Consider the following 25,207-nt stretch of genomic DNA (forward strand, 5'->3'; position numbering starts at 1 on the left):
GGATTAAAGACGAAATATCGAACCACACATCAACGACACACACACACACACACAGCGAGCTTTTCCCAATGGAACTAATATTGTCCAGCTACCGTTCCGGTTTTATTAAAATTTCTTTTTAGAATTTGCAATAAGTCTCGATGGAAAATAGAGAAAGAGACCTGATAGCTGTGTCGATACCGCAATAACTTTGTCGCGTAACGGGCCGTTTATAAAGTTACGTAAAAGTACGAATAATATTCCGGGCTGATGAAACCTCAATAAAGTTATTCAGAATGTGTATAAGCTCCTTTTTGTGTGATACACATATTTAGAATTCGAGAACACGTATAAAGGCAACGAAATTCACAAACGGTTGCTCTGACACGTGCTACTTGTACAGATCGCATGACTGCAGCTACAGACACAAGCAATATCATATATCCTTCTATGATAAAATGCGGAAGACATTTACAACCTAAAGTTAATATGCAAATAAAATATTGCAAAGTAATTTTTGAAGTAAAAAAATAATATATAAATATATGTATAATCAGATTAAAAATATAAAAATTAAAATCAATATAGTATGCATATATATAATATTAATTATTTCAATATATTCTTCCGTGTATTCTTTTACTTTGTAATTAATTTAACGAAAAGTAACAAAAAAATTGGAAATTAATATAACTAATAATTTAATAAATTAATTAATAAATATATATTTATTAATTTACTAATAAATATATAAAAATTAAAAAATATATATCTTTTCTTGGAAATTAATATAACTAATAATTTAATTAATAAATTAATAAATATATATCTTTTCTTGATATAATTCACTTTGCAGGAAAATAATGAGAATGGATTTTAATATATTAAAAATTGATAAATTAATATGACGATTATATTATTGCAATCTTAAATAGTAATTTATAAGATAAGAACGTCTTCCTGTGAAGTAGCTGATTTGCATTTTCAAACAATACCAAGATGTATAATATGATCACGATAAGATTTAACCATAGGGTTGAATTAGATTCATATGACCCTTGAGGGTCTGAAATTACAAAGTAGCGGTTGTCGAAGGACAACAATTTCCCTTGGCTTTTCCTTATCGCGAAACTTTAGCGTTTGCAAACTCCGTCCTTAATTCCGGGCTTAGGATGTAATTTTCGGTGGCGTATTCTTCAGGACTTCCGATGACTTTTCACATGGATGAACGAAAGGATTTCAATGAAAATATTTATGCAGCAAACAAGCAGGCAGTCGCCTAATCTCGGCTTGAAATTCCTATTTTCTCAAAATTAAAGTTTAAAAATTAAAAGTTAATCATGCAAATAAAATAAAGAGTGGGTGCTTTTATTTTTATTACATCGAAAAGAAATATTAACGAGTATGAATAAAAATACCAGCGCATTCCTTTGCTTATATTCGCATATTGTGGAATTTAAACTTTTTTAATAATTCATTTTTATTGTAATAACTCCGAACAAGGTAGGACCTTTCAAAATCAAAATCGACCTGACCCTTGCCAAAAGAAAGATAACCCATTATTATCCATTTTAGACGATATGTGGCTCTCAAGTATGACTCATCGGAGAACAAAAAGCAAGAACAAATGCATACGACCGAAGACATTCGCTCTGCTTTTATTTGTATAATCTGACATTTGCGAAAAGCTGCGATTTGCATCTCGACCCTCCATGTGTCTAATTTGTGAATAATCATTCTATTAACAATTTGCCGCACCCCGCATACGAAGAACGTATTCACCAAGTGAACCGAATGCCGTAATCCGAAGTAACGCGCGGCAATTTGGCGACACGTGACACGCATAATAATCCGCCGCAAGCAGCACAAAGTCTTAACAATAATTAGCTCTACCACTTTGTCGTCGTAATTGTTTTAGTGGACGAGCACGTAACTTGCCCTTACGCTCCAGAAGCGGAAACCACGAAATCAGAGGATGACACGCAACTAAAATAAAAATAGAGCAGAAATTAATAAATTCACGAAGCAAAATTACGAGCTTCCATGTTCGAATTTTTAAAATTTAATAAATTAAATTTACTAATAAATTAAATATATTTAATAAATTAAATTTATTAATAAATTAAATATATTTAATAAATTCAATTTATTAATAAATTAAATATATTTAATAAATTAAATTTATTAAATATGTGAATTCCCTCTTATATTCTTTTCTATTTTTTTCTATTTTAATTCTTCCTCCGAGATTGATTAATTTGTTTTTCTTTCTTTAATAAATATTGAGATTTTAAGCGATAAACATGTTTTATTCTACAACAACATAGAATATATCTACTTTATTTCATCGATTATTACATACATAAGTTACCATTGACTTTGTGAATTATTTCTAAAATAACTACAAATAATTTAATTATATTATTAAGCTTTCACGTGCAGCTTCCCAATTAATTCAAATTATGTTTAATATATCGAACTACATTAAAAGCGAATAATGTATATATTAAAATCTATAAAATATACCATTACCTCGCAAAACATCAATCATATATACATTTTAATTTATAAATTAATCGTGACATACAAACATACATGAACCATTGTGGTTATATATATTTACTTTTAAAACAACTATAAATTCTTATATCGACAGTTTTTCGATTTCTCTTGTCATATCTATATAAGATAAACGATGCTGTTATTTTATCTTTTAAAAACTGACGCAAATAATAGAAACTCCAAAGAGATTAATCATTCTCATAAATGAAAAATTTTTAAATATTCCTCTTTCGTTCCATTTTATTTGACCGCGAGTAAAATATAGCAGCTTATCTGGCATTTACTCAGCGCTTTCTTACGCATTTTCAAACATTGCGTAGGCGAATTTGGAAGCCACGAAACATTCGAGACGAAGAATGCGAAATATATAACAGACATAAAAAGCGGAAGTACTGAATTACATATGCAAATTGCAAACGTTCCTCCTTGACATTATCTATCTTTTGCTTGAGACTTATCGTTAAATATTATCGCACAGAGATTCCGGCGTTCATTCGTCAATCATAAGTATTGGCCATTTTTGTAGAGAGAAAAATAGATCTTCAATAGCAGTTCAATGTCGATACTAAGAGTTCTTTCTGTCCAGACAAAACATTATTAATATCCCATAATATCTTACTAAAAATATTTTGTATATAATAAAGAATTATGACGCAAACATTGATCTTTTAAGATTCAAAATAAATATAAATAAAAATGAATTAATAAATTAATAAATAAAATAAATATAAATAAAAATAAATTAATAAATTAATAAATAAAAATAAATTACTATATCAACGTGTATAAATATAATTGAACCGAGCAAATTAAATATTGTCAATCGCTTATATTTTAAATACGATTGTGAGATATCTAATATTATTATCACATAAAAATCGATCAAAGTCGACGATAAAAATTGAAGGAGAATAAAGTTAAACTTCTCACACAAGTACTATAAATATTTTATCTTATTAATTTAAAATCAAACAAATAATTTTGTCGGTAATATTTTAAAAATATTCCTATAGCTTAAAAAAAAAATTTAATAACGGAATCTTGCAACCATCATTTTTTTTAAATATTTAACAATGTAATTTGTGTGTGTGTCAATCTAAAAACTAGTAAATCGAGATGTTGTTGCATTAAAGATTTCACGATAATTCTTCGGAGCTAAATCCAAGAAACAAAGAATTCGATTTTTCACAGATTTCGTCGCGAGATACGACTTCATTGAAGAGCAATCGTAAATCTAAAGAAAGCAGGTCAGATGCAATTTAAAGCTCTACCAAGGATCGCTGTAAACACAATGTATCTCATATAATTTCGCGTCGAATAACGATTCACTACAAAATGATTAACAACTTCAATATGTCTGCGAAACTGTTTCTACTTTTTTACGACAAGAGAGCTGTTAGAGTTATAATTTGCAGCAAGACTTTCGCGACTCATTTCCGTTTCTTAATTTTGTCGCTATAAGAAATTTGTTCACTCAAAAAATAATCTGAAAAATAATTATACCGATTGTAATTTGTAATAGACTTTGGCAATTTAAAAATTAATTGAGGATTATGATTATAAGATCTTTCTAGAATTCTAAACAAGCTTTTTTTTATAATTTATAAAAACTTGGTTAACTATTTTTTATTAAAAATTGAGTTAAAAAGTATTCAATACAATTTATTCTAATAAAATATATTTATTAACTTTTTTTATTATTTCAATTTTTTCCCTAATTTTTCTCCCAAAGCTGAGGATATTTAGAAAATAAATATTGATATACTTAATATAATTTTAATTAATTCATTTACATGGCTGCTATGTTTCTTTTCCTCCCATTTTTTCGACGGTCTCTTTTTCGCACAAAACATTGTTTCATTGCATCTTGACGGAATAAAAACCCGCTCATTAACCTTTTCGTCGACTCTGTAAGTTGTGTTCTTTTAAGAACACTCATTAATCTTTTTTTTCATATTCGGAAGTTGAGATCTTTTATTTATCACTTGTGTATTATTGCGTTAAACAACACCCATGAAAATTTAATATCAAAAAATTATCTATGTGGCAAAAATGTGTCATAAATCTTATGATACCGCAATTCTGTTAATACAGAAATCTCCTTGAATGAGCGAATATACCATCGTAATTTTCATTACAGAATCATTATTGGCAATTATTAAATATTTATCTTTCTTTCTTTATTTCATCATATGAAAAATAATAAAATATTTATTATCGAAGATAGATATAAACACAGATAAACGATTTTTTCATAATATTAATAAATCAATAAATTAAATTACGAGATGATACATTAAATCTTTCGTAGGAATAAAATCATAGAAATATAAAATATATTTATTAATTATTTTAATTAAATTGTTTTTCTTAAAAGTAAGAAGTGTATTTAAATTAACTTTATTATATTTTATCTCCTGGAAATTCATAATCAAATATAATTTAAATTAAAATTAACTTAGTAATAATTAACTAAATAATTAATTAACTAAATAAATGATTTATTTAACATTCATTTAACACTCATTAAATGTCCTTATTCACCCATTTTGCTCACATTTAATTTGTACAAATATTTTATATATATATAAAATCACAAATTTCATACAAATTTAACTAAAAACATTAAATAGAGAGATTTTTTTTAGATTTGCGCATTAAACTTATATTCTCTTCTTTGATTAATTTTTTTTAAATAATTAACTTTTTTTATATAATAATATGTATGTATCTATAATACTTTACGTAATATTTTATCATGTGTCTAAAAGAGGCAAACCACAAAACAATAAATTGGAAAGATATGCAAATTTATACAATCATAGAATCAACCATGCGAATCGCAGCGTAACATTTTTCCACTTTAAAAATATATACACAACAAAATAGAAAAAATATCTTTTTGATATACACATTTTATGTTTTAAAAATATATTTTATTTATCCGATAATATTAATTTTGCTAATTGAACCATAAGAATGAAAAAAAACTTAATTCTCCTTGTCTTATTCTTGAGAAAACTTATCGGTATCTCTCAATATATTTTTGGACTTGCATTTTCATGTTTCAGGTCAGGAAAGCGAACAGAGACTTGCAACAACTATCGCGTCATCAACGTCGGGAGATCGGCCTAGCGACGATGCTCCTGTGCGTGGTGGTGGTGTTTCTGATCTGCAACATTTTACCCCTAGTCTCGAACGCGCACGAAACGTTCATCGCGGATCCGCCGCAGTGGATGGTGCAGTTTGGCAACTTGCTGGTGACCATTAACAGCAGCATCAACTTCATCATTTATGTGATCTTCGGTCGGAAATTCAAGAGGATATTCCTTAAGCTCTTCTGCTCGTCTAAACTATTCGTACCTGGACGGGATAGCCCGGAATTTCAGACGTACGACGAATCGATTATCACCAACACGACAAACATCGAGCTAAGAAACTCGGTCAGGCACGGTCATCTCAATCGCGCCAATACCATTAGCTGGAACAACAACATTCACGTATCCAACGGCAGCACCAGACAGAGCCTGAAAAGCGGTAGACCGGCTAGTCCCGGTTCCTGCGTCTATTATCCGGCCAGGACACCAGCGAGGAGTCCCAGTCAAATGTCGAGGACGTCGAACGGTCGAAACAGTTGGAATAGAAGGGAAAATGGCGATTCCACACTGTAGTAGACATTATTCCTCGCGTTTATCTAATTAAATGTTTTAATCAAATTTTTAAAACTTCCACTGGTCAGAAATAGTAGGAGAGAAAAACAAATGATTCTAATGAATGACAAATATACAGATCACATTAAAATTGGAGCGACATAAAGATAACTTTTCATTAGCTTTTATATTTGTTATCTTGCTAAAGTGGAACTTAGTTCAATGTTTTAATTTATTGAGGATTAATCAAAATTAATGAAACAAAAAAAATTATAGTACATCGCATTTTTCGATTTATTATTTGATTAATAATTCAATTAAAATTCCTATTAAAATGTCAAAAAGGATCATAGCGATGTACGAAATAATCAGTTTGCCACTCGATATTTTCTCTGTGCTATTTATTGTTAAAATTATTTGGTCGGAATTAAAGCAAGAAGAGACGCGGAAGAAATTGAATAATCAACAGATGATTATTTTATTTAAAAAGAGTCAACAATCTGATTATTTTTTTATCTTATTATCCAGTCAGGAATCTTATGAAGAATCTTAAGTTTTATTAAGAAAATTCCAAACTAAAAAAGATAGATAAAAATAATTACCCATTTATTATAGCGAATAATCAATATAAAAAAATTTTCATATACCTGAAGTCATCTTAGTAGTTTCGAATTTAGAATATCCAGGACATCCAGTCCTCAAAACGAATAGAATGTAAAAACAATGTAAAAACGAGATGACGATTTCCGCGATGGACAGTCGATATTATTCTCTCGAAAACAGCTCGGACCAATCCTCTCGTTCATGTTCGAACGCTGTAATCCCACAGGATTGCACAACTTCGATATAAGAAAAAAGGTCGTTAAGACAGTCTTCTATCGTGGGAGAACTTAGAAAGAGGACTTCTTGCAACGATGACCTTTCAAGTGATTCCGAGTTCCATATTGCTTCAGACGATTTAATTGAACGAAAGAAACTGATGCTATAAGTCTCGATGCAGCATCTCTCCTGAATAATACCCTGAAAAGACAGACTTCAACTAGAATTATCCTAAATAAATAATTATGCTCGCCCACAATCGTGAATTTTTTTTTCAATTAGGAATATGTAGCGACATCAACTTTTAATAGATGTGAAACAGTAGAAAATTCTTCTTCTTTCTGTGATAAAAAATTGGCATTACATAATAAAAAGATATTAAAATTGAATCCTTAAAAACTTTGTTGCGAAAAAAGGAAAGAAAATCTAAATTTTTATTTAAATATCTTGTAAATTTTTATTTAAATAGTACATGTTTTAAATGAAGAATAGTATCTTGATATCTGTAAATAAAATAAACATAGATAAGCTAACAAAAAGCTCTCAAGATCGAGAAGTTCAACTTCATTTGGAAAAGTACTTTACGAAAGAAGTTAAAAAATAATTCGCTAACACGGATCGGCAAGGAAGTTTCACGTTCCATGAACTTTCTGCGAGTTGATCACATACTTAGCTCTCCTGAGGAAATAAATCGGATTTCATCAAAGTCAAAAGTACAGAAGCCAAGAATGCAACATTCCCTTGGGAGACTTTTATAGAAGGGAAGAGAATCCTGTGTGTCTTCTGCGTTTTCTCTCGAACTATTTCTCTTCAAAACTTGCATACTGATCAGCCTCAAGAGACATTAGCTGACAAAGGAGAGTTTCCAGCTTCCATTATCATAAGAGATCAATAATAGCCGCTATTGACATTACTCTAAAAGAGAATTCAAAAAAAATTCCCAGACATGATAAAAAGATTAAAAATACATCACAATCTTCTAGAAGTCTTTTAATCATAGTTTAAAATTTGATATATAATTTATAAAAGATATCTTTCTTAAAAATTTCTATAACAATCGGTAAAGATGTAATAAAAAATAAATTCACAAAGAGAACTTCCAATATTTTTCTAAATTTATCTTCACGGAAGCTCGATCATACTGTAAATATTTCTTTTTATTTAAGAATGTAAATTTTTAAAAGAAAGAGAGGACAAGCAAAATGAAAAGAATGAAAATATACTCAAATGCCAAAGAAATATTAAATACTAAATTGTTATAGACATTATTCAATATATAAATGTTAACTTTCACGAACATATAATATTCGCACTGAAAAAGTAACATAGGCGAGCGGAAATAAGTATATGTATATTGAAAAAAAATAGAAATACAAAAATTAGACATTAATCTAAGAGAATTGTAAATATATATATTTCTATTTATAAATTATTAAGTAATATCTATATATATGCCGATTTTAAATACCTTCTCCTTCCTGCTATACAAATTATTTATTTATAGCTTATATCAATGCTTTTAATTCGATAAGAGAATATCAATAATGTCAACTAGATAATAAGATAGACTGTCCAATTTGGCGTTTCTATCTAAATAATTTGGTTCTCGAATAACTATAAGATATATTGAAATTTATCTCAATGATTTCAAATATAGAGATATTCTTATTAAAAGAACAGAGGAAGGAGAAATTAGATTTAAGGACAGAGGGAAACAAAACGCTCTCGTAGTTATACGAAAATAAGAGATTCGCCATTCTAGTCATGGAATTTCTATCGAACTCATCTAAATATACTCGTATACTTAATATATATATATAAATATAATGAGACTGTATATATTATGTCAATCTATTGTCTCGCAAATATGCTGTTTATCTTATCCCACCGCTGTCTTGATATTCTTGTAAATACAATGTAGAAATCATTAAGTAACAATGAACAATAGCTGAAGAAGAAGCACTAATTCGATTATAAAAGTAAACGAGATGAAACAAATTTGCACTACTAAAATTTATTCTACAATGTTTCCCAATTCCTAAATAAAGAATATGATTTTAAATGCCTTCTTGTTATCTTTTTATATATTTAATGATATCTAATAAATAAATATTTAAAAAAAGAATTAATTCTCTGTGTACAAAAATTGAAAGAAATTATTCCAAATTCTTTCACATTGGAAACAATATTATAATTATTGAATTAGAGCTTTATTCCAGCTAGCATTTTCTCATCACTGCTAAGGCACATCGTACAAATTGTTTCCACGTATTATTATTATTAGTTACTCTTTATTCTTAATTTAATGCAGCTAGACATTAGTTTCGTCAATCATGTAAATGTACTTTTTCTCTACGACTCAAATGTGCTTTAAATAAATTTTATTGTACATAAAATAAATTCAATTAATCAAAACATGAATTATAAATATACAACCCTTGGTAACAAATAAATATACTTCATATGACGGAGATGTAGCCTCAACGTGAATAAATATCGTTAGGAAAGTTTCCGCAGTTGAAATATATTCTGAAATATCTATATCTGTAATCTCTTGAAATATTAAATAAGGCACGATGATAAATTATACACAATTTTTAAAATTTCAATTGGAGGAGCACAAAACATAATGAAATATATCGATGGAACTTCAATATATTATTCAACCATCAGTACACAGTTCTGTCAATAATTTCATGGTTTCTTTATATTTTTTTCATTTTCCATTTTCCATTTTACATTTTATACTTTAGCAAAAAGTTATTGAACAGATGTGAAACTGCTTTTTTTCTTTTTAATGTGATTGTAAACTGTGACATATATATCACATATGTTATATTGATTATATCACATATATTACATTTATAAATTAATGGTTACCTGGCAACATACCATCAATAAACAAAAAAGATCTATAAAAGATCAGAGTAACTATTTATTTGAAGAATTTAAAGATGATATACGACACAATGTGTATCGTATTACATAATGTAACTACGGCCTCATCCACGAATTACGTCTTTTTGCTCTTCGGCTTCAGGTAGAAGAACAAAGCGATCGTTCCTAAAGCGATGTACGTCGCCTTTGACACCTGAAAAATTTTTTTTTTTAATTTTATCAAACATTCAAAAATTCCTCTCAAGGTAAACGAAAGCTTCATCGACGATTTCGAGGTTAAATTACTCACGTTCGCTCGACCACGCATGGTCTGGCTGTTGAAATGTTTTGCAAAACCAGTAAGTTTCTCTTCGCCTTCAGCCATTTTTTCACGATGGAAAATTCAGTCAATCGCGAAAACTCTGATCACACAAAAGAACAAGACGTCGCCAATTCGCGAATCTGCTATGCCTCGATTACGATCACCTGCTCGTGGACGCCATGCTCGAAATATCGAAGATAAATCGCGAGATATCGCGAGAAACTTCCTGTTTTTGAAAGGAATTTTATTCGGTATTTTTTTTATATCCGAAATTTTGTTTTACAATATTAATAATTCTTGAATATTTTTCAAATTTTCTAATATATTCCATGTATTATTTACATCATATATGAATATTTATAATTATTTATATAACATTTATATTATTTTTAATATCTTAATTTTAATTATATAAATATTATATAAATTAATAATTTTTAATTATATAATTATTATAAAAATTAATAAAAAATAAATTTAATTATACAAATATATAAATATCTTAATTATTTATATAATATTTATATAATTAATATCTTAATTATTTATATAATATTTATATAATTTTTAATATTTTAATTCTTAATATTTTATTAAATTCTTAATTTAAAATTCTTAATATCTTATATAATTTTTAATATTTTAATTCATACAAATAAATTTTGTCTTAAAATTATTTAGCAGTGATTACTTCTGTAAATTGCAAAGAAGTACTATACTTACAAAAATTATTCTTGACATAATTATTATGAAGTTTTAATCTTTTTTCAGCTTGAAGAAAAACTTGAATATATACATTTGAGAAAGGCACTGCTAATATTGAGAATTCTTGATATGGGTGAGTAAATCAACGCAGATCCTTTTTTCATTTGATGTGTTTTAACAGTCTTATATTCGTTCATATATTCTCTCATTTAAAACAATTGATTACAAAAATACTTCTTAACATCTAGTGTTTAAGACTAGTTGTACTTAGTCAAGAAATAATGATTAGAATGAGAGAAAAATTCATTGAAGAATTTAATAATAATTCACTAAGAAATTATATATGTTAAATGTTATTAGAAATAATAGTATGATAAATGAAATTATATTCTCAGGACACTTCATATTTCCATGCTCAGTTACTTAAGCTTTAAATAATACATCTGAATCAGCGTTTTAAAAAACTGAAAATCCCTGATAACTTAAACATAATTGTCACCTATTGTCGTTATAAACATAAAAAAAATAAAATTACTTATATACTTATATTTATACAAAGAGGTACTTTTGTATCGGTCACAGGTGTAAATTTAACAATAAGGATATAAATCTAATAAGCAAAAGTTATACAAAGCTATTTATATTGAATGTTTTAAATACTTATATCAACAAGTTGCATTGTTCGATCCGTCGTTTTAAGTCGCGATAAATGACGATTAGCATCTAAACAAACAAAAACATCAAGTTAATTAAGTATTCCATGTACAAAAAAAAAATTTTTTCATAAATAACACTGTTCATTGCTAATAAAATCTTATAATTATTACTTCGTTTACGAAAAATGTATATAAATAATCGCTTGTTTATTGAAATCAAGATTGAAAAGTTTAGATATTAAAAATACTTACCCACATATCGGGTAAAACAGAACCTCTCACAAACTCGTTTTTCTTAAAAGCATTATCTATTTCCTCGCGAGTAACTATTTTCAACTTATGTAATAATGACAACGCGCTTTGTAACGAGATTAAATGAATGGACTCGATGCGCATATTGGAATCTCGTGTAGCATGTAAAGGATAACTAAAACGATAGATATATTTTTAAAAAAGTATCATTTTTAAAGTTGAAATGTAAAATTTGTACAGTTCAAATGTACATGTGTGGTGCGTGTTTAAAATATGCTATATTTAAATTTTTGTAAACTTACTGATCGAGTTGCAAAAATTGTACTGGATAGTCGGATCTTTGAACTTGTTTGAATGTAGCTTTTATATGCATCGTTTCTAACATAGATATCATACAAGAGCAGGTTTTAAAATGTGTAAAAATTTGTACAAATTCTTGTGTCAATATCCAACCTTCTCCTTCGGAGTGAAATACAAGTGTCGCGTTTTTAACTGAATCTATTTAAAAAAAATTAAAAAATTATTAATAATTTATTTCATATGCACAATACTAATAAACACTAGTTCAATTCACTGAATCCCGATAATGTCATACATACCAATTTTCTGAAACACAAAAGATGTGTCGAAAAGAAAGTCACTATTCTCATTTTTATATTCGAACTTTTGATTCTTGTAAGATGGATTATTCCAGAAATTCTTGTACATATCCATCGATGTTTCTTTATCGTTCCATTGAAAAATGTAACTTAAATCAGCTGTTCCATTCATCCCTCGATTTACAGATTCTTTGGCATTATTCCAGTCTTTAGGAAGTGAAGAATTAATCAATGTGTTAATCGTACAATCCTCACTATGATTTTGTAAGGAAGTATCGCTTGGAAAATGCGAGTTCATCCAACGTTCTGGAATCTCGACTTTTTTCCATGCTTGAGAGGAAACGACACGCTCATTTACGTTATTTTGTAGATGATAATTCGACTCGTTTATAATCGAAGGTGAGTTTTGCAACGTATAATCGGTTGGTAATCGGTTGGTACTCACATAACCCTCGTCAATATGAAAGCTATCATATTTCAAGTACGAGGTATCGTTTACAGACTGCGAGGACAATTCCTTATCACAATGTTTTTTGGGAGGTACGTTACAATCATTTTTAAAATCGCTATTGCGAGCATTACGTTTCATGTCTGCACCCGTTTCCTTTTTCTGTATATTATACATCACCGGACCAGCTTCGTAGACGATTTTAGGAGTGTAATCAATGCTGTTGACATTGACGTGCTCTGTAGTCGTAGGAAAACTCTTACTTCCCGCATTAGCATTTACAGTTTCCATTTTCGAAGAATGATCGTGTAGATTTTTAACAGATAGATAAGATGCAGCATTTGTATCATAATTGTTCGTCATCCGTTCATTCTGCTTCTCCGGTATCTGCATATTATTAATCATAGAAAACTTGAAGGGATTCGTCTCTTTAACCACTTTGGCGAATTCGTTATTTGCAGAAAAGTTGAAAGCTGAAGAATTATGATTATTATTACAGATGTCACCGTTTGGTACCATTGAAGATATCGGCTTCGTCGCAGAAGGGTTTTCACCGCCCTGATCGGCGTTCGGGAGAAAAACATTAGCCGCTGATCCATAATTGGTAAACATGGGAGTTGGAGTTACTGGAGAAGGAGAAATTGGAGTTACTTGGACACGCGGGCTGAATTTGTCAGGTTGGTGCCAGCTAAAGGTATAACCGTTTGAACCATAAGCGGAAAACATATTGTGAGTCTGCGATAGCTTGTCATCGTCGAATGGATTCAGTGATAAATTACTCATGCCCGCAAGTTTCTGATTCACGAAATTTTCGGCGTTCGAGTTAACCGGCATTTTTTCCACCGAGTCGACCTTGTTCGACGTCGTTTCTTTCGCGAGATTGAGCGACGCTGATGACGCGCCGATCGTAGACTTATCGCTGTCCGGTGCCAGCGTCTTTTCGAAGTTTCTGAGAAACTTATTCAAGTGACACTGGATTGACATGTGATTTTCAAATATACTTCTATTGAGCGGCGAGCGTCCTAATAAATCGTATAAAACTTCAGTCAGCTTGATAAACAACTGCATGTTCTCGCTCCAGATCGGCGTAAATATCTGCTTCGCTGTGTCATTAGAAATGACATTGTCGTGCAATTGTTGATCGTTCAGGAATGGATTCGTCGCTTCTATGTTTCCGTAGCTCGGTATCCTTACATTTGACGTGTTTCCGAAGGAATATATATCACTGGAACTTCTCGTTGACGTGCTAGATAAACTGGGTTTTTTGTCGAGAGGTGCAAAGCCTGGCGGTGGCCTCACCGAATGTTGCTCAAGGCCATCGCGACACGGATGAGTCTGTTTTGACGAAACCAAAGGTACCTCGTGTAGCTCCTCGGTGGATGTTGCCTTACAGCGACTATCTGACATTAGGCTCTCCTCCGCGAAGCAATACGTCGGTAATTGATTCAAATTGTTTACTATGTATTTCATTATGCTCGCCATATCGACGGCATCACCCTGAGTAATGAAAACAAAAGGGAAAAGAGATCAGATAAAGTGATATGCATATCATTATAACAATATTTCTTATAGGAAATTAAATAATATTTGAATAATATTCCAACAAGCTCGAGGTGAAAATAAAAAAAATAAGAAAGTTCGATAATTATAAGAAAAACTTGAAAAATAACATGGAATAACATTTAACCGAAGCACGAGAATTCGGGAAAAATTATCACTTTATGTGATCGTAGTAGTATTTTTCTTGCTGATTGGTATAATAACTTTACACAACTTTTGCTTTGCACATTCCAATATCTTTATTACATATTGTGTCGTATTTTATATACACTACATATAACATAAGGTTCAAATTTTTCCCAAAACATAATTAAATTAATATCTTAATATGTATTACATAATTGCGAAATGTAATTACAAAAATATATATATATGTATATATATTAGTAATCCAATTATAAGAATTGTATTTTTTTATCAAATATAATATTCCTCTACACATCACTAAAAGTAATTCTTAAATGGTTAATGATTAATATGATGATGATGAATCACACAATCTTAATTTATCTTAATTTAAAAAAGAGAAAAAGTTATATATGATTCATTGTGTGATAAAAAATTTTTTTCTCAAAATGCAATTTTATTAAATTAGAGTTGCAATCTAAATACTTTCAGATTCATTATCTGAAACTTGAGAGGCATTGTACCCATTTTCCTCAAAGCGTAAGGCAGACTCTACACAAACATCCCACTCACTCCCATCGGATTCTATATCGCAATCATTTAGCACTGGCGGAACAAGTGTTTCCTCAAGCACATTTACGTCGTTATTCGGTGATTTGCATTTCACACGATCTACCACCAATTCGTCGACTAATTCGCTTTCTTTCTTGTCGCAGTTTTTGTCACTCGCGACACTTTCTTGATTACTCAGGTCATCAGAATCCAATTCAACATCGCTCGACGCATTTTCCATGTTTTTCAACACCGATTCCAACATCTTTAAGATACGAGGCCTTTCGACTGTTGCATTCGGATGTTTTGAATTGTCAACGGTAGAAGCAATCGAGTCAATTTCCACCAAATGATTTTGCTGCTTGGAATCATTCGCATTGAAAGAAGAGACAGAATCGTTTTCCGAGGACAAAAGACATTTAGTTTCTTTAGAGTTGCAATCTAATGAAAAATCACTCGAGGACGTGGACAGTTTCGAAAGGTTGCATAATTTGGTAAAGCGCATGCTACTTTGACTCTTGACGTCCTCGTGTTGTTCGTCGTCTGACGAGATCATTGTGCTACTGGTAGTGCTATTGCTGTGACTATAGGAAGACGACGGAATTTGCTCGCTGCTGGGAGAGTCTCTTTTACTAGACAAGTCCATGGAAGTATTTGAATCCATTGAATCCATCTGCATGCGTCTCATTTGATCCAATAACATTTTATATCTGGGATTGACTTTGCCAGGTGTACTGCATTCAGAGGAACTATCTGTATTACACTCAAACATTTTCTTATTATTTATTCTTATCATTTCATTCTTATCTTCATTATTAATCATATTAGAAGCGCTTGATTTCATATCATCTGTATCAAAATCTCTGTTTTCTATTTCGGTTCTTGTCCCATATGCTTCATTATTTTCGTTTATGGTCTTGGATTGGGCTGTCATTTTTACTGGAGAAGCTACACCATTGGTTTTAACAGTATTAATGTCAGAACTTAATGTATCTTGAGATTGGGCTTGAGTGTTACTATAGTTACCACACAATATTTCAAGTATGTTCCTCGGTACAATTACTGTTGTATACTTATCATTCTGTACTTCCATCCTGTTTCTCAGTCTTGCCACGGATTGAGATACATTCTTAAAGCCGTAATTGATATTCTTCTCGGGCAGATAATATTCCTCTTGTTTATGAGTTAGATTAAAAAAATAAGGGTTAATAGGTAATGATTTTTTCTCCAGATTATTTAAATCATGCGATTCCGATTCATCTTCTGTTACATTGTTTTTATATTCTTTAATTAGAGTGTCCAAATTATTATGTGATGTAGCATTTGTTTCACGAAGAAGATCATTGGTCTCTTGTATTACTTTCCAATCAAAAGGCTCCATCAAACCATGTCCACCATATAAACTTCTAAATGTTCCAAAATCTTTTTCGTTATTATCCTCGTTGTCAGAATCTCTTAAAGCAAAATCCATATTCGATGCACAATGCTTTTCATTATCGTCGTGTGAATTAGCTTTCATATCTGAATCAATTTGTCGAATGTCATCTTTAAAGTCATGATTTGACTTTGACGTCGAAATGCTCGGATTAGAATTGGATGTAACATTCAGTGCTCTCAATTCTTCCAACAACGTGGCAAATTTTCTAGAACCACTTGGTTTTTCATTTTTCGAAGAATCTGTTGATTGCGATTTAGTATCCGATGATTCAGCATCCAGTGAATTATTATCCCGTAATTTCTGCAAGAAAACTTTTATATTTGACTCGACAGTTTTGTTTTCATTTGTTACATTACTTTCACTCTTTACATTAAATAATGTATGCGTTCCTTTATTACACGGTATCGATTGATCATGCCGCGTTTCATCTACATTTTCTATATCACTTTCTATATCACTTTCAGACATCTTATCATGGGCAATTGGCATAGATGTAGGCGATGGCATACTAATATTATTGCAAGTCATATAATGAAGATATGGAAAGTTATCACATATACGCACCATTTTACCGCATCGTGCTAATTTCTCACTGATTAACCAATCATTTATATGTACATCCTCCTCTTCGCTTGTATCAGACAAAATGACCATCATAGAATTGTTCTATCAAAATAAATAGATAAATATTAGATAAATAATATTACATCCATAACAATCATATTTATAATAGCAATTTTCTATAAATGTTATTATTATCATATGTCATATAAATGTTATTATTAAATTACACATATGTAAATTAATCATATTAAAAAGTTGTCAATAAAATATTATCAATCTAATTATTTTTGTTTGATACCGAAAATTAAAACAAAGATATTTCACAATAGTCGAGAAATAATCTAAAGTTAAAAATTAAAGTACTTATATTTTGACTTTAGAAATAAAAAATAATCTCACCGAAGGATCAACAGAAATTATCGTTAAGGCTAAAAGAGTTTGATCAATTTTATCAATTAATTGATCTATTACACTCTTTTTCCAACGATCACCAACACGTGGTCTAACATTGTACAAGCCGCAAGGAATCGCTTGCGCGGGTAGATAACAGAACTGTTTGTGCAAGTAATATACATCTTCGGACGCATGCGTCTTCAAAGTGCCGTAATCGTAAAACATTACCTATTGAAAGATAAAGAATTATTATAATAATATAATTGATAGAATCACTTCCAGAAACTTAATTTCATTATTCAAAATATTCTTATCTTATATTGCATTTTCACTCACCGTCACTCTGAAATCTGGCTTTACAGATTTAATAATCCCTCTATGCCATTTAGTTCCATACATACAGGCACAGTTTAGACCTTTTTTAAGAGCTATCTTTGGAATGGTGTACTTATCTTTATTATGCTCGTAATAATTGCTGGAAAAAATAAAGTAATTTTAATTATCTTTCTCTCTATTGCTACTATTAATACATGAAGATTGATTAATCGTTGTACTTACTGTAAATTAACCATAAGTTCATCAAAGCTTTTCTTATTTTCCCGTAGATGTATCCAAAAGAAGGTTGGATGAAATATTTCTACAATATATACTTCCAGATATTTTCTATTAGATTGTAAATCAGTCACTGATATTTGGTCCACACTTTCATCATAACCCATTGTATCCTCAGGTGCAAATATCTTGGTTATAGTAGGAGACTATAAAATTACCAATTATATACCAATTATTGCAATATTATTAGGGTATGCATATAAAAAAAGGAATAATTATATAAAGAGATTATATATTTTATTTTAGAGAAAGTAAAACAATATTTATTTAATTAATAAGAAAATAAACATCACGAAAAGAAATATAATACTTAAGAAATCCTACAATTCCTGAGTATTATTTATATATATTATGAATATACCTATGAATTTTTTTTATATACAATCTTTAATTTTATTTACGATAAAAATCTAAAGGATTAATATTTCTACATAAAATTTATATCTTTTTATAAATTTTAATACTTATAAAAAAAACATTAACAATTTTAGCATTATAAATAAATCAATAAATACAATTAACAATGTACAATGTAATTCAACAAAAGATATATCTTATCGATTAATTCTAAATGAGAGATATTATCAAATAAATATAGGTATTATCAGAAAATATATACTTACAACATCTGCTGGGATCGGTGCATTGTCATCATTGTCATATTGTATTCGCACTGCATTGTGTTCATCATAGTGCTCACGTGAGCTTGGTCTTATATCGGTAGACTCTGTTCTCGACAACTCTTGGTCAGGAACTATCGGCCTATTGTCCGCGGTATACAATAAGAAATCATCGGTCAAATTTTCCTGTGTCATATAGAAAATGTTCGTCAAGTAAGATACATACTCGCGCACGCTGATGAAACCTAGTTCGTTGTAATTTAAATGTATGTTATATTCCTTGAAATATTTCTCAGGCAAATCAGCACACCAAATACCCTCTGGATGTTTTCGTATCAACTGATCCAATCGCGACTTTGTTCTATCGTCTATTAGTGAAGCAATTTCTGGCAGATCATTCAAGCTGCTATCATCATCGACGTCGTCATTGTGATTGAACATTGCGTTCTGTTCATTACTCATATTTCGCGCAAAACTCGCGGCGATCCGCCCACTAGTCTGGGATTGCTTCGGATAATTATTGTTTACATAATTGGATGGAACAAAGATGCTTTCATCGTCAAACTCCTCCGAAAAATCGGATCCCTCCTCTCCACCAACGCATACTGTTTCCTTGGTTGGTGACCGTGGTACATTCTGTGGCTGTGATGTTGAAGGCTGTGGATGATTTTTCACGTTTCGTGAAACATCATTCACAGGCAGTTTAGGATAAATCATATCACAATCCAGATACAAGAAATGCGACAACTCGCGCAGCTGTTCCCGCATGTCGTACATAGAGACTGTGATATGTGGCCATCGCTTCTGTAGCATCGAAATGACATTCCGCATATTTATGCCATTTGGTTTGTTCCTGACATAGGCTACGATATACGACAGCTGCTCGGCTGTGATTCTGACTCGATGACGTTGCATTTGCGGCAAGTAACGATTGACAAATCGACTAGTGATATTACCCTGACGAAACCGAGACGGAATGTATTTCGACTTCGGAGGAAGCTTCTGACGGGATACCAACGAGCTCACGTGTTTAGTCTTCTCTGATGCGATTCCGCGCACATGGTGCCCACCATTATACCATTCGATCACAAAATGTTCTGGCATACTGTTGAGAAAGTCCACCAAATCGGCAAAGCCAAACTTCCGCCATGGTATACGCTCACCTTCCACCTCGTAATAATCTTGATCGAGGACGGCAACCGAGGTGCTTCCAGGTCGAGCAAGCAGCAAAGACAGGAGAATCTTGCGAATCTCATCGAGTTTCGCATTGTTTGTCGGCATGGCGTAGAAATTCTTTTAATATTCGCATTCAAATATTCTTATTGTTAGAATATTACTGATATATAAGAAACATATTTCTCACACTAGTGTCTCTCTTGAAAAAACTTGGATACCTGCAAAAAAATTCCATATTTAGTAAAGATGTAGAAATTCCAAAAGTACTGTATGTTGATACATTACACTCTATTAATTAATTATGAACGATGCAAAAGATGCAAACAATGCGCAATAATATTTCTTAACTTGTCATATATTTTGCATATAATTTTATATATAATAGCATACAGCAAAAAAATGTCATAAGCAAAAGAAATAATGTATCTCATTATTATCTATTAATCTTGTCAAGGATAATTATTATTAATATTAATATTATTATTAATATTAATTTAATATTATTATTTTTAATTTAATATTATTATTATTATTATTATTAATTTAATATTATTATTAATTTTTTAATTATTATTATTATTTTTTTATTTTTAATTATTTATCAAAGATTTAGAAATAACTTTCTATCTGCTTAGAAAATAGCCACGAGATTCACAGATATTCTACACAAATAACTACATACACAATATCTTTTGTTTTCAAGAACTTTAACGTGTGGAGTCTCGCACATTCCTAAGATTAGGATCTAAAATGTTTCTTCGTGCTTTTTACAATATGAAAAAATATCTCAGGAATTCATCTCTAACAAGTTGTAGTTTACACTCTCTAAAGAAATAATTCGCTAAAAATAAGAAAGTATACAAAACGATCTTCTTACACGAAAAACAAGTGAAATCCACACATGCACAACTTTGCAGATAAATACAGACTATTACCGAGCTTATCTCGCGTAAATTTTAAGGATCCGCGATAAATATCAAAGATTGAGATACATTAAACAAAATTAAAAATATTTAAACATTATTGGGGGTCTTTTTTCTTTTCTTTCTTATACAAAAAAGCTTCCTCGAAGAAGTTACTTAGCACGTGATTCTGTGTATTCGAATTTATAGAAGGATTAAATTACTCACAAAAAAGATATTCTTAAAGTAACCTAAATGATCTTACGTATCTCATAAATGCAAGTTCTATATCTCCTCTTTATTAATTTTTTTTTCTTACCTAGCAATATTATACCTTATTAAAGTAAACGATTTTGATATCTTAACCTAATCCTTTACCGCCGCTTCCTACCCCAAAGATATTACTAAGAGATAATGGCGCCCTGAGAGAGCTCTGTTTGCGTTTTATCTGTTTAAAAAAGGACAAACATGCCTTGAAGAAGGAGAGAGAAGAGTGAAAAAAAAATTAAACACAGAATAAAGTTACGTAGAAATAAGATAACGTTCTAAATAGAACATGTATATGTGCATCTCTTTTTATTTAACTCAATTATACGAGAAAAAAACCCGAGAAGAGCTATCCACCAATCACGGAATTTTAAGACTCTCTCTTTCTCTCTCTTAGTTTATTGTTCACAATTTTTTTGTACGGATAGTTATGTACCAAGCGACAATTTGACATATATGATAGTCGAAAAATAAATGTGGCTACATAATTCTAGCTTTTAAAAAAGATGCAGATATTTAAAAACGCTTAAGTTATTTATAGCTTATTCCATGATAGCGACTGCGACTGCGCGTTGGGTACAAATTTCGACCAATCGGATTGAAGAGAGCAAGCGTTACTAGACCATAGTGATGCTGATCTAGACTGCGTGAACTCTATGGCCTTTGACAGCGTGCCACATCTAATGGCGCTCGTTTCCTTTTCTCTGATTGGTCGATTTGAAATTCTTATTCGGCGCTATCGCGAATGCATAATACAAGTCAGAAATTTAAATACGTAAGAGACGTCAATATTCTTGAATAAAAGAAGAAATATTCCTTTCTCTCTCAATGATGGCATGTTCTATTCATGAGCAGTCCATAAAGTGATTACGTAAGTAGCTTTTGAAAAGCGCCGAATAATATCGAAACACATGGAAAAAACATATGAAGAAAAAAAAGTCTCTTTCGAATGCTTTTTATCTAGAAAAATGAATTTTTATAATACTTTTTATAAATGATTTTTATAAGAAAAGATTTTAAATTATTTATAAAGGGAAAATTTTTCAATTTTCGACAATTTAACAATTAATACGATGTGATTTTAAATTGCCTAAAATGTTGCGATATCTTCTTTGTAAATTGTCCTTAGATTCTTTTGTTAATTTATTTCGTAAAAAAAAGAAAAGTTAAGATAATGAGCGTTGCTATAACAAGATACAAAAAGTATTAATAAACAAAAAATATGATATCGTTAATGAACAAAATTACAGAGTTAAATGTATTATATAAATATATTAAATATTATATATTATTTATTATATATTAATTATTATGTATTATATAAATATATTAAATATTATATATTAATTAATTCAAATTTTTGAAAGTACTTGAGTAGTGCAAAAAAATGCACAGCTATAGATCGAGCGAAACAAAATGTCATCATTTTTCCCACTTCATTTATTAATTTCTTCTTTATAGAAATTTTATAAAATTATTTATAAAATTACTTTATAAAATTATTAATAAATATCTCTTTATAAATATCTAAAATTGTTAATATATATCACATCGCGTAATATCACTAGATTGATTCTATATTAAACTGTTAAATTTGATTGATACTCTTCCAATTCTTGACAGATTAACGCTGAAGAAAAATCAATTTTAATTTGATTAAAGGATATTGTAATTATAATGCTTCATCATATCTTGACTTTTAGAGAGTGTTGCACTCCATATCCGTATTGCAGCACATTATGCGGCCGCAAGTAGGCGTTCTGGACAATGAAGAAAATAAAGATTGACATTAATTCCATTATGGATGCGAGGATTTATGACATCCTTAGTAGTTGCAACATTTAATCGAAGGAGACAGACACTGTTTACTCATTAAAATGTACTTCTTACTTATACGTTATCATTACCGTTTTCTTGAAGAAAACAAAGGAGAAAAAAAGTTGCAAAATAGTGCAAATTGATAATGAAACGTGCAACTAATTAGTCATCAATGACAATAATTTAGTTATCGATAAGTAATAATATTAGCCTATATCTCTTTATAATTAATGCTACAGACTAAATAGAAAACACATTAATATTATGTTTTGTATTAATTTTCCTTTCTATCTTACTGCCCCGGTAAAAAATTTTTCATATATAATTAGACAAAACTGATTATATCTAGTTATACAAACTTATATATCAATTTTGTCCATATAAAAACAGATATGCTTATGTATAAATGGATATGAATATATATATATTTGTATATTATTATATAAAGGTATATTTTTACAATGAAAGTAACAAATATAGGTTTCTTTGTTTTTTATTGTTGCGTGCTTGTTACAAATTATTTACTAAGTGATACATCGCATTTTTATTGTCCTACATTTAACTAGATACAGTACAATATCCTTTGTAATCACGTGTATATACAGGGTGACCCATTTTAACTTAGGCAGCCAAATAACTCGAAAAATAAGCAAGATAGAGAAAAATGTTTTAGACAAAAGTTGTATGGTTTCGAGGGGGCCATAAGATGGTATCATTGGTTTGACCTTGAAGAGTCATTTGAAGGTCACGTGAAGGTCACTTCAATTTTTTTAAATGGAACATCCTATATATTTTTGTACATTCTTGTAGCTCATCTCGAGAGCTTTCCAAAACACTATAATTAAGTACATTTTCGTTAAGTACTTTTTGAGTTATGAGGCTTGAAATAATTTCTTAATTTTACATAAACCGTAAAATATCTTGTAAAATATTCATTTTTCGATTACCTTACCTTAATAGTTTTATGTACAAAATAATGAGAGGAATCAATTGGTGTAAAGAAAACACATAGTTGTTTCGAAGAAAAAATATGTAATTTGCAATTAACAATTCCATATTTTTTCTTAAAAACAACTATGTGTTTTCTTTACACCAATTGATTCCTCTCATTATTTTGTACATAAAAGTATTAAGGTAAGATAATCGAAAAATGAATATTTTACAAGATATTTTACGGTTTATGTAAAATTAAGAAATTATTTCAAGCATCATAACTCAAAAAGTACTTAACGGAAAGGTACTTAATTATAGTGTTTTGGAAAGCTCTCGAAATAAGCTACAAGAATGTACAAAAATATATAGGGTATTCCATTTAAAAAAATTGAAGTGACATTCACGTGACCTTCAAATGACTCTTCAAGGTCAAACCAATGATACCATCTTATGGCCCCCTCGAAACCATACAACTTTTGTCTAAAACATTTTTCTCTATCTTGCTTATTTTTCGAGTTATTTGGCTGCCTAAGTTAAAATGGGTCACCCTGTATATACAGGGTGGACCATTTTAACCTTTAATGGAGAATAACTCGAAAACCAAGCCCGGGAGAGAAAAATGTTTCAGACAAAAGTTGTTTGGTTTCGAGGGGGCCATAAGATGGTATCATTGGTTTGACCTTGAAGAGTTATTTGAAGGTCACATGAAGGTCACCTTCAATTTCTTAAATGGAACCTACTATTTGTCATTGCATATTCTTGTAGCTTATCTCGAGAGCTTTCCAAAACACTATAATTAAGTACTTTTTGAGTTATGAGGCTTGAAATAATTTCTTAATTTTACATAAACCGTAAAATATCTTGTAAAATATTCATTTTTCGATTATCTTACCTTAATACTTTTACGTACAAAATAATGAGAGGAATCAACTGGTGTAAAGAAAACACATAGTTGTTTTTAAGAAAAAATATGGAATTGTTAATTGCAAATTACATATTTTTTCTTCAAAACAACTATGTGTTTTCTTTACACCAGTTGATTCCTCTCATTATTTTGTACGTAAAAGTATTAAGGTAAGATAATCGAAAAATGAATATTTTACAAGATATTTTACGGTTTATGTAAAATTAAGAAATTATTTCAAGCCTCATAACTATAATAATATTGAAGGTGACCTTCATGTGACCTTCAAATAACTCTTCAAGGTCAAACCAATGATACCATCTTATGGCCCCCTCGAAACCAAACAACTTTTGTCTGAAACATTTTTCTCTCCCGGGCTTGGTTTTCGAGTTATTCTCCATTAAAGGTTAAAATGGTCCACCCTGTATATATTGATTTCCGACATTGATTTCCGACATTCACCCGACATAAAA

General features: G+C 30.0%; 2 protein-coding genes across 11 annotated transcripts in view; one reads left to right on the forward strand and one right to left on the reverse strand.

Moving 5' to 3' along the window:
- The window catches only part of Fmrfar (FMRFamide Receptor), a 49,970-nt gene extending 40,962 nt beyond the window's left edge, over positions 1-9,008 (forward strand). For all 6 annotated transcript variants that reach the window (XM_083107057.1, XM_083107060.1, XM_083107055.1 and 3 more), the window contains exon 6: positions 5,613-9,008. In XM_083107057.1, coding sequence (XP_082963183.1) covers positions 5,613-6,212 — 600 coding nt within the window. In that variant the 3' untranslated portion in view covers positions 6,213-9,008. The remainder of the gene's footprint in view (positions 1-5,612) is intronic.
- Positions 9,009-11,283: 2,275 nt separating this feature from the next.
- Positions 11,284-21,280, reverse strand: LOC145976100 (uncharacterized). 5 transcript variants are annotated; one of them, XM_083107048.1, is made up of 11 exons: positions 21,132-21,280; positions 18,961-20,128; positions 18,738-18,876; positions 18,061-18,260; positions 17,839-17,977; positions 17,509-17,730; positions 17,110-17,211; positions 12,422-14,366; positions 12,125-12,320; positions 11,823-11,997; positions 11,284-11,637 (listed from the first exon to the last, which is right to left on the reverse strand). In XM_083107048.1, exons 2-11 carry the CDS (start codon positions 20,013-20,015, stop codon positions 11,575-11,577), a joined length of 4,236 nt encoding a protein of 1,411 aa, XP_082963174.1. In that variant the 5' UTR covers positions 20,016-20,128; positions 21,132-21,280; the 3' UTR covers positions 11,284-11,574. The 5 variants fall into 5 exon arrangements, with proteins under 5 accessions (XP_082963174.1, XP_082963175.1, XP_082963172.1 ...); XM_083107049.1 differs by having other exon boundaries at positions 18,738-19,391; positions 19,761-20,128; positions 21,132-21,279; XM_083107046.1 differs by having other exon boundaries at positions 18,738-20,128; positions 21,132-21,279.
- Positions 21,281-25,207: the final 3,927 nt, after the last annotated feature.

The sequence above is a fragment of the Camponotus vicinus genome, unplaced genomic scaffold (assembly GCF_025532165.1).
Source record: "Camponotus vicinus isolate PSW18456_S1 unplaced genomic scaffold, iyCamVici1.0 SCAF_8, whole genome shotgun sequence".
Taxonomy (NCBI): Eukaryota; Metazoa; Arthropoda; class Insecta; order Hymenoptera; family Formicidae; genus Camponotus; species Camponotus vicinus.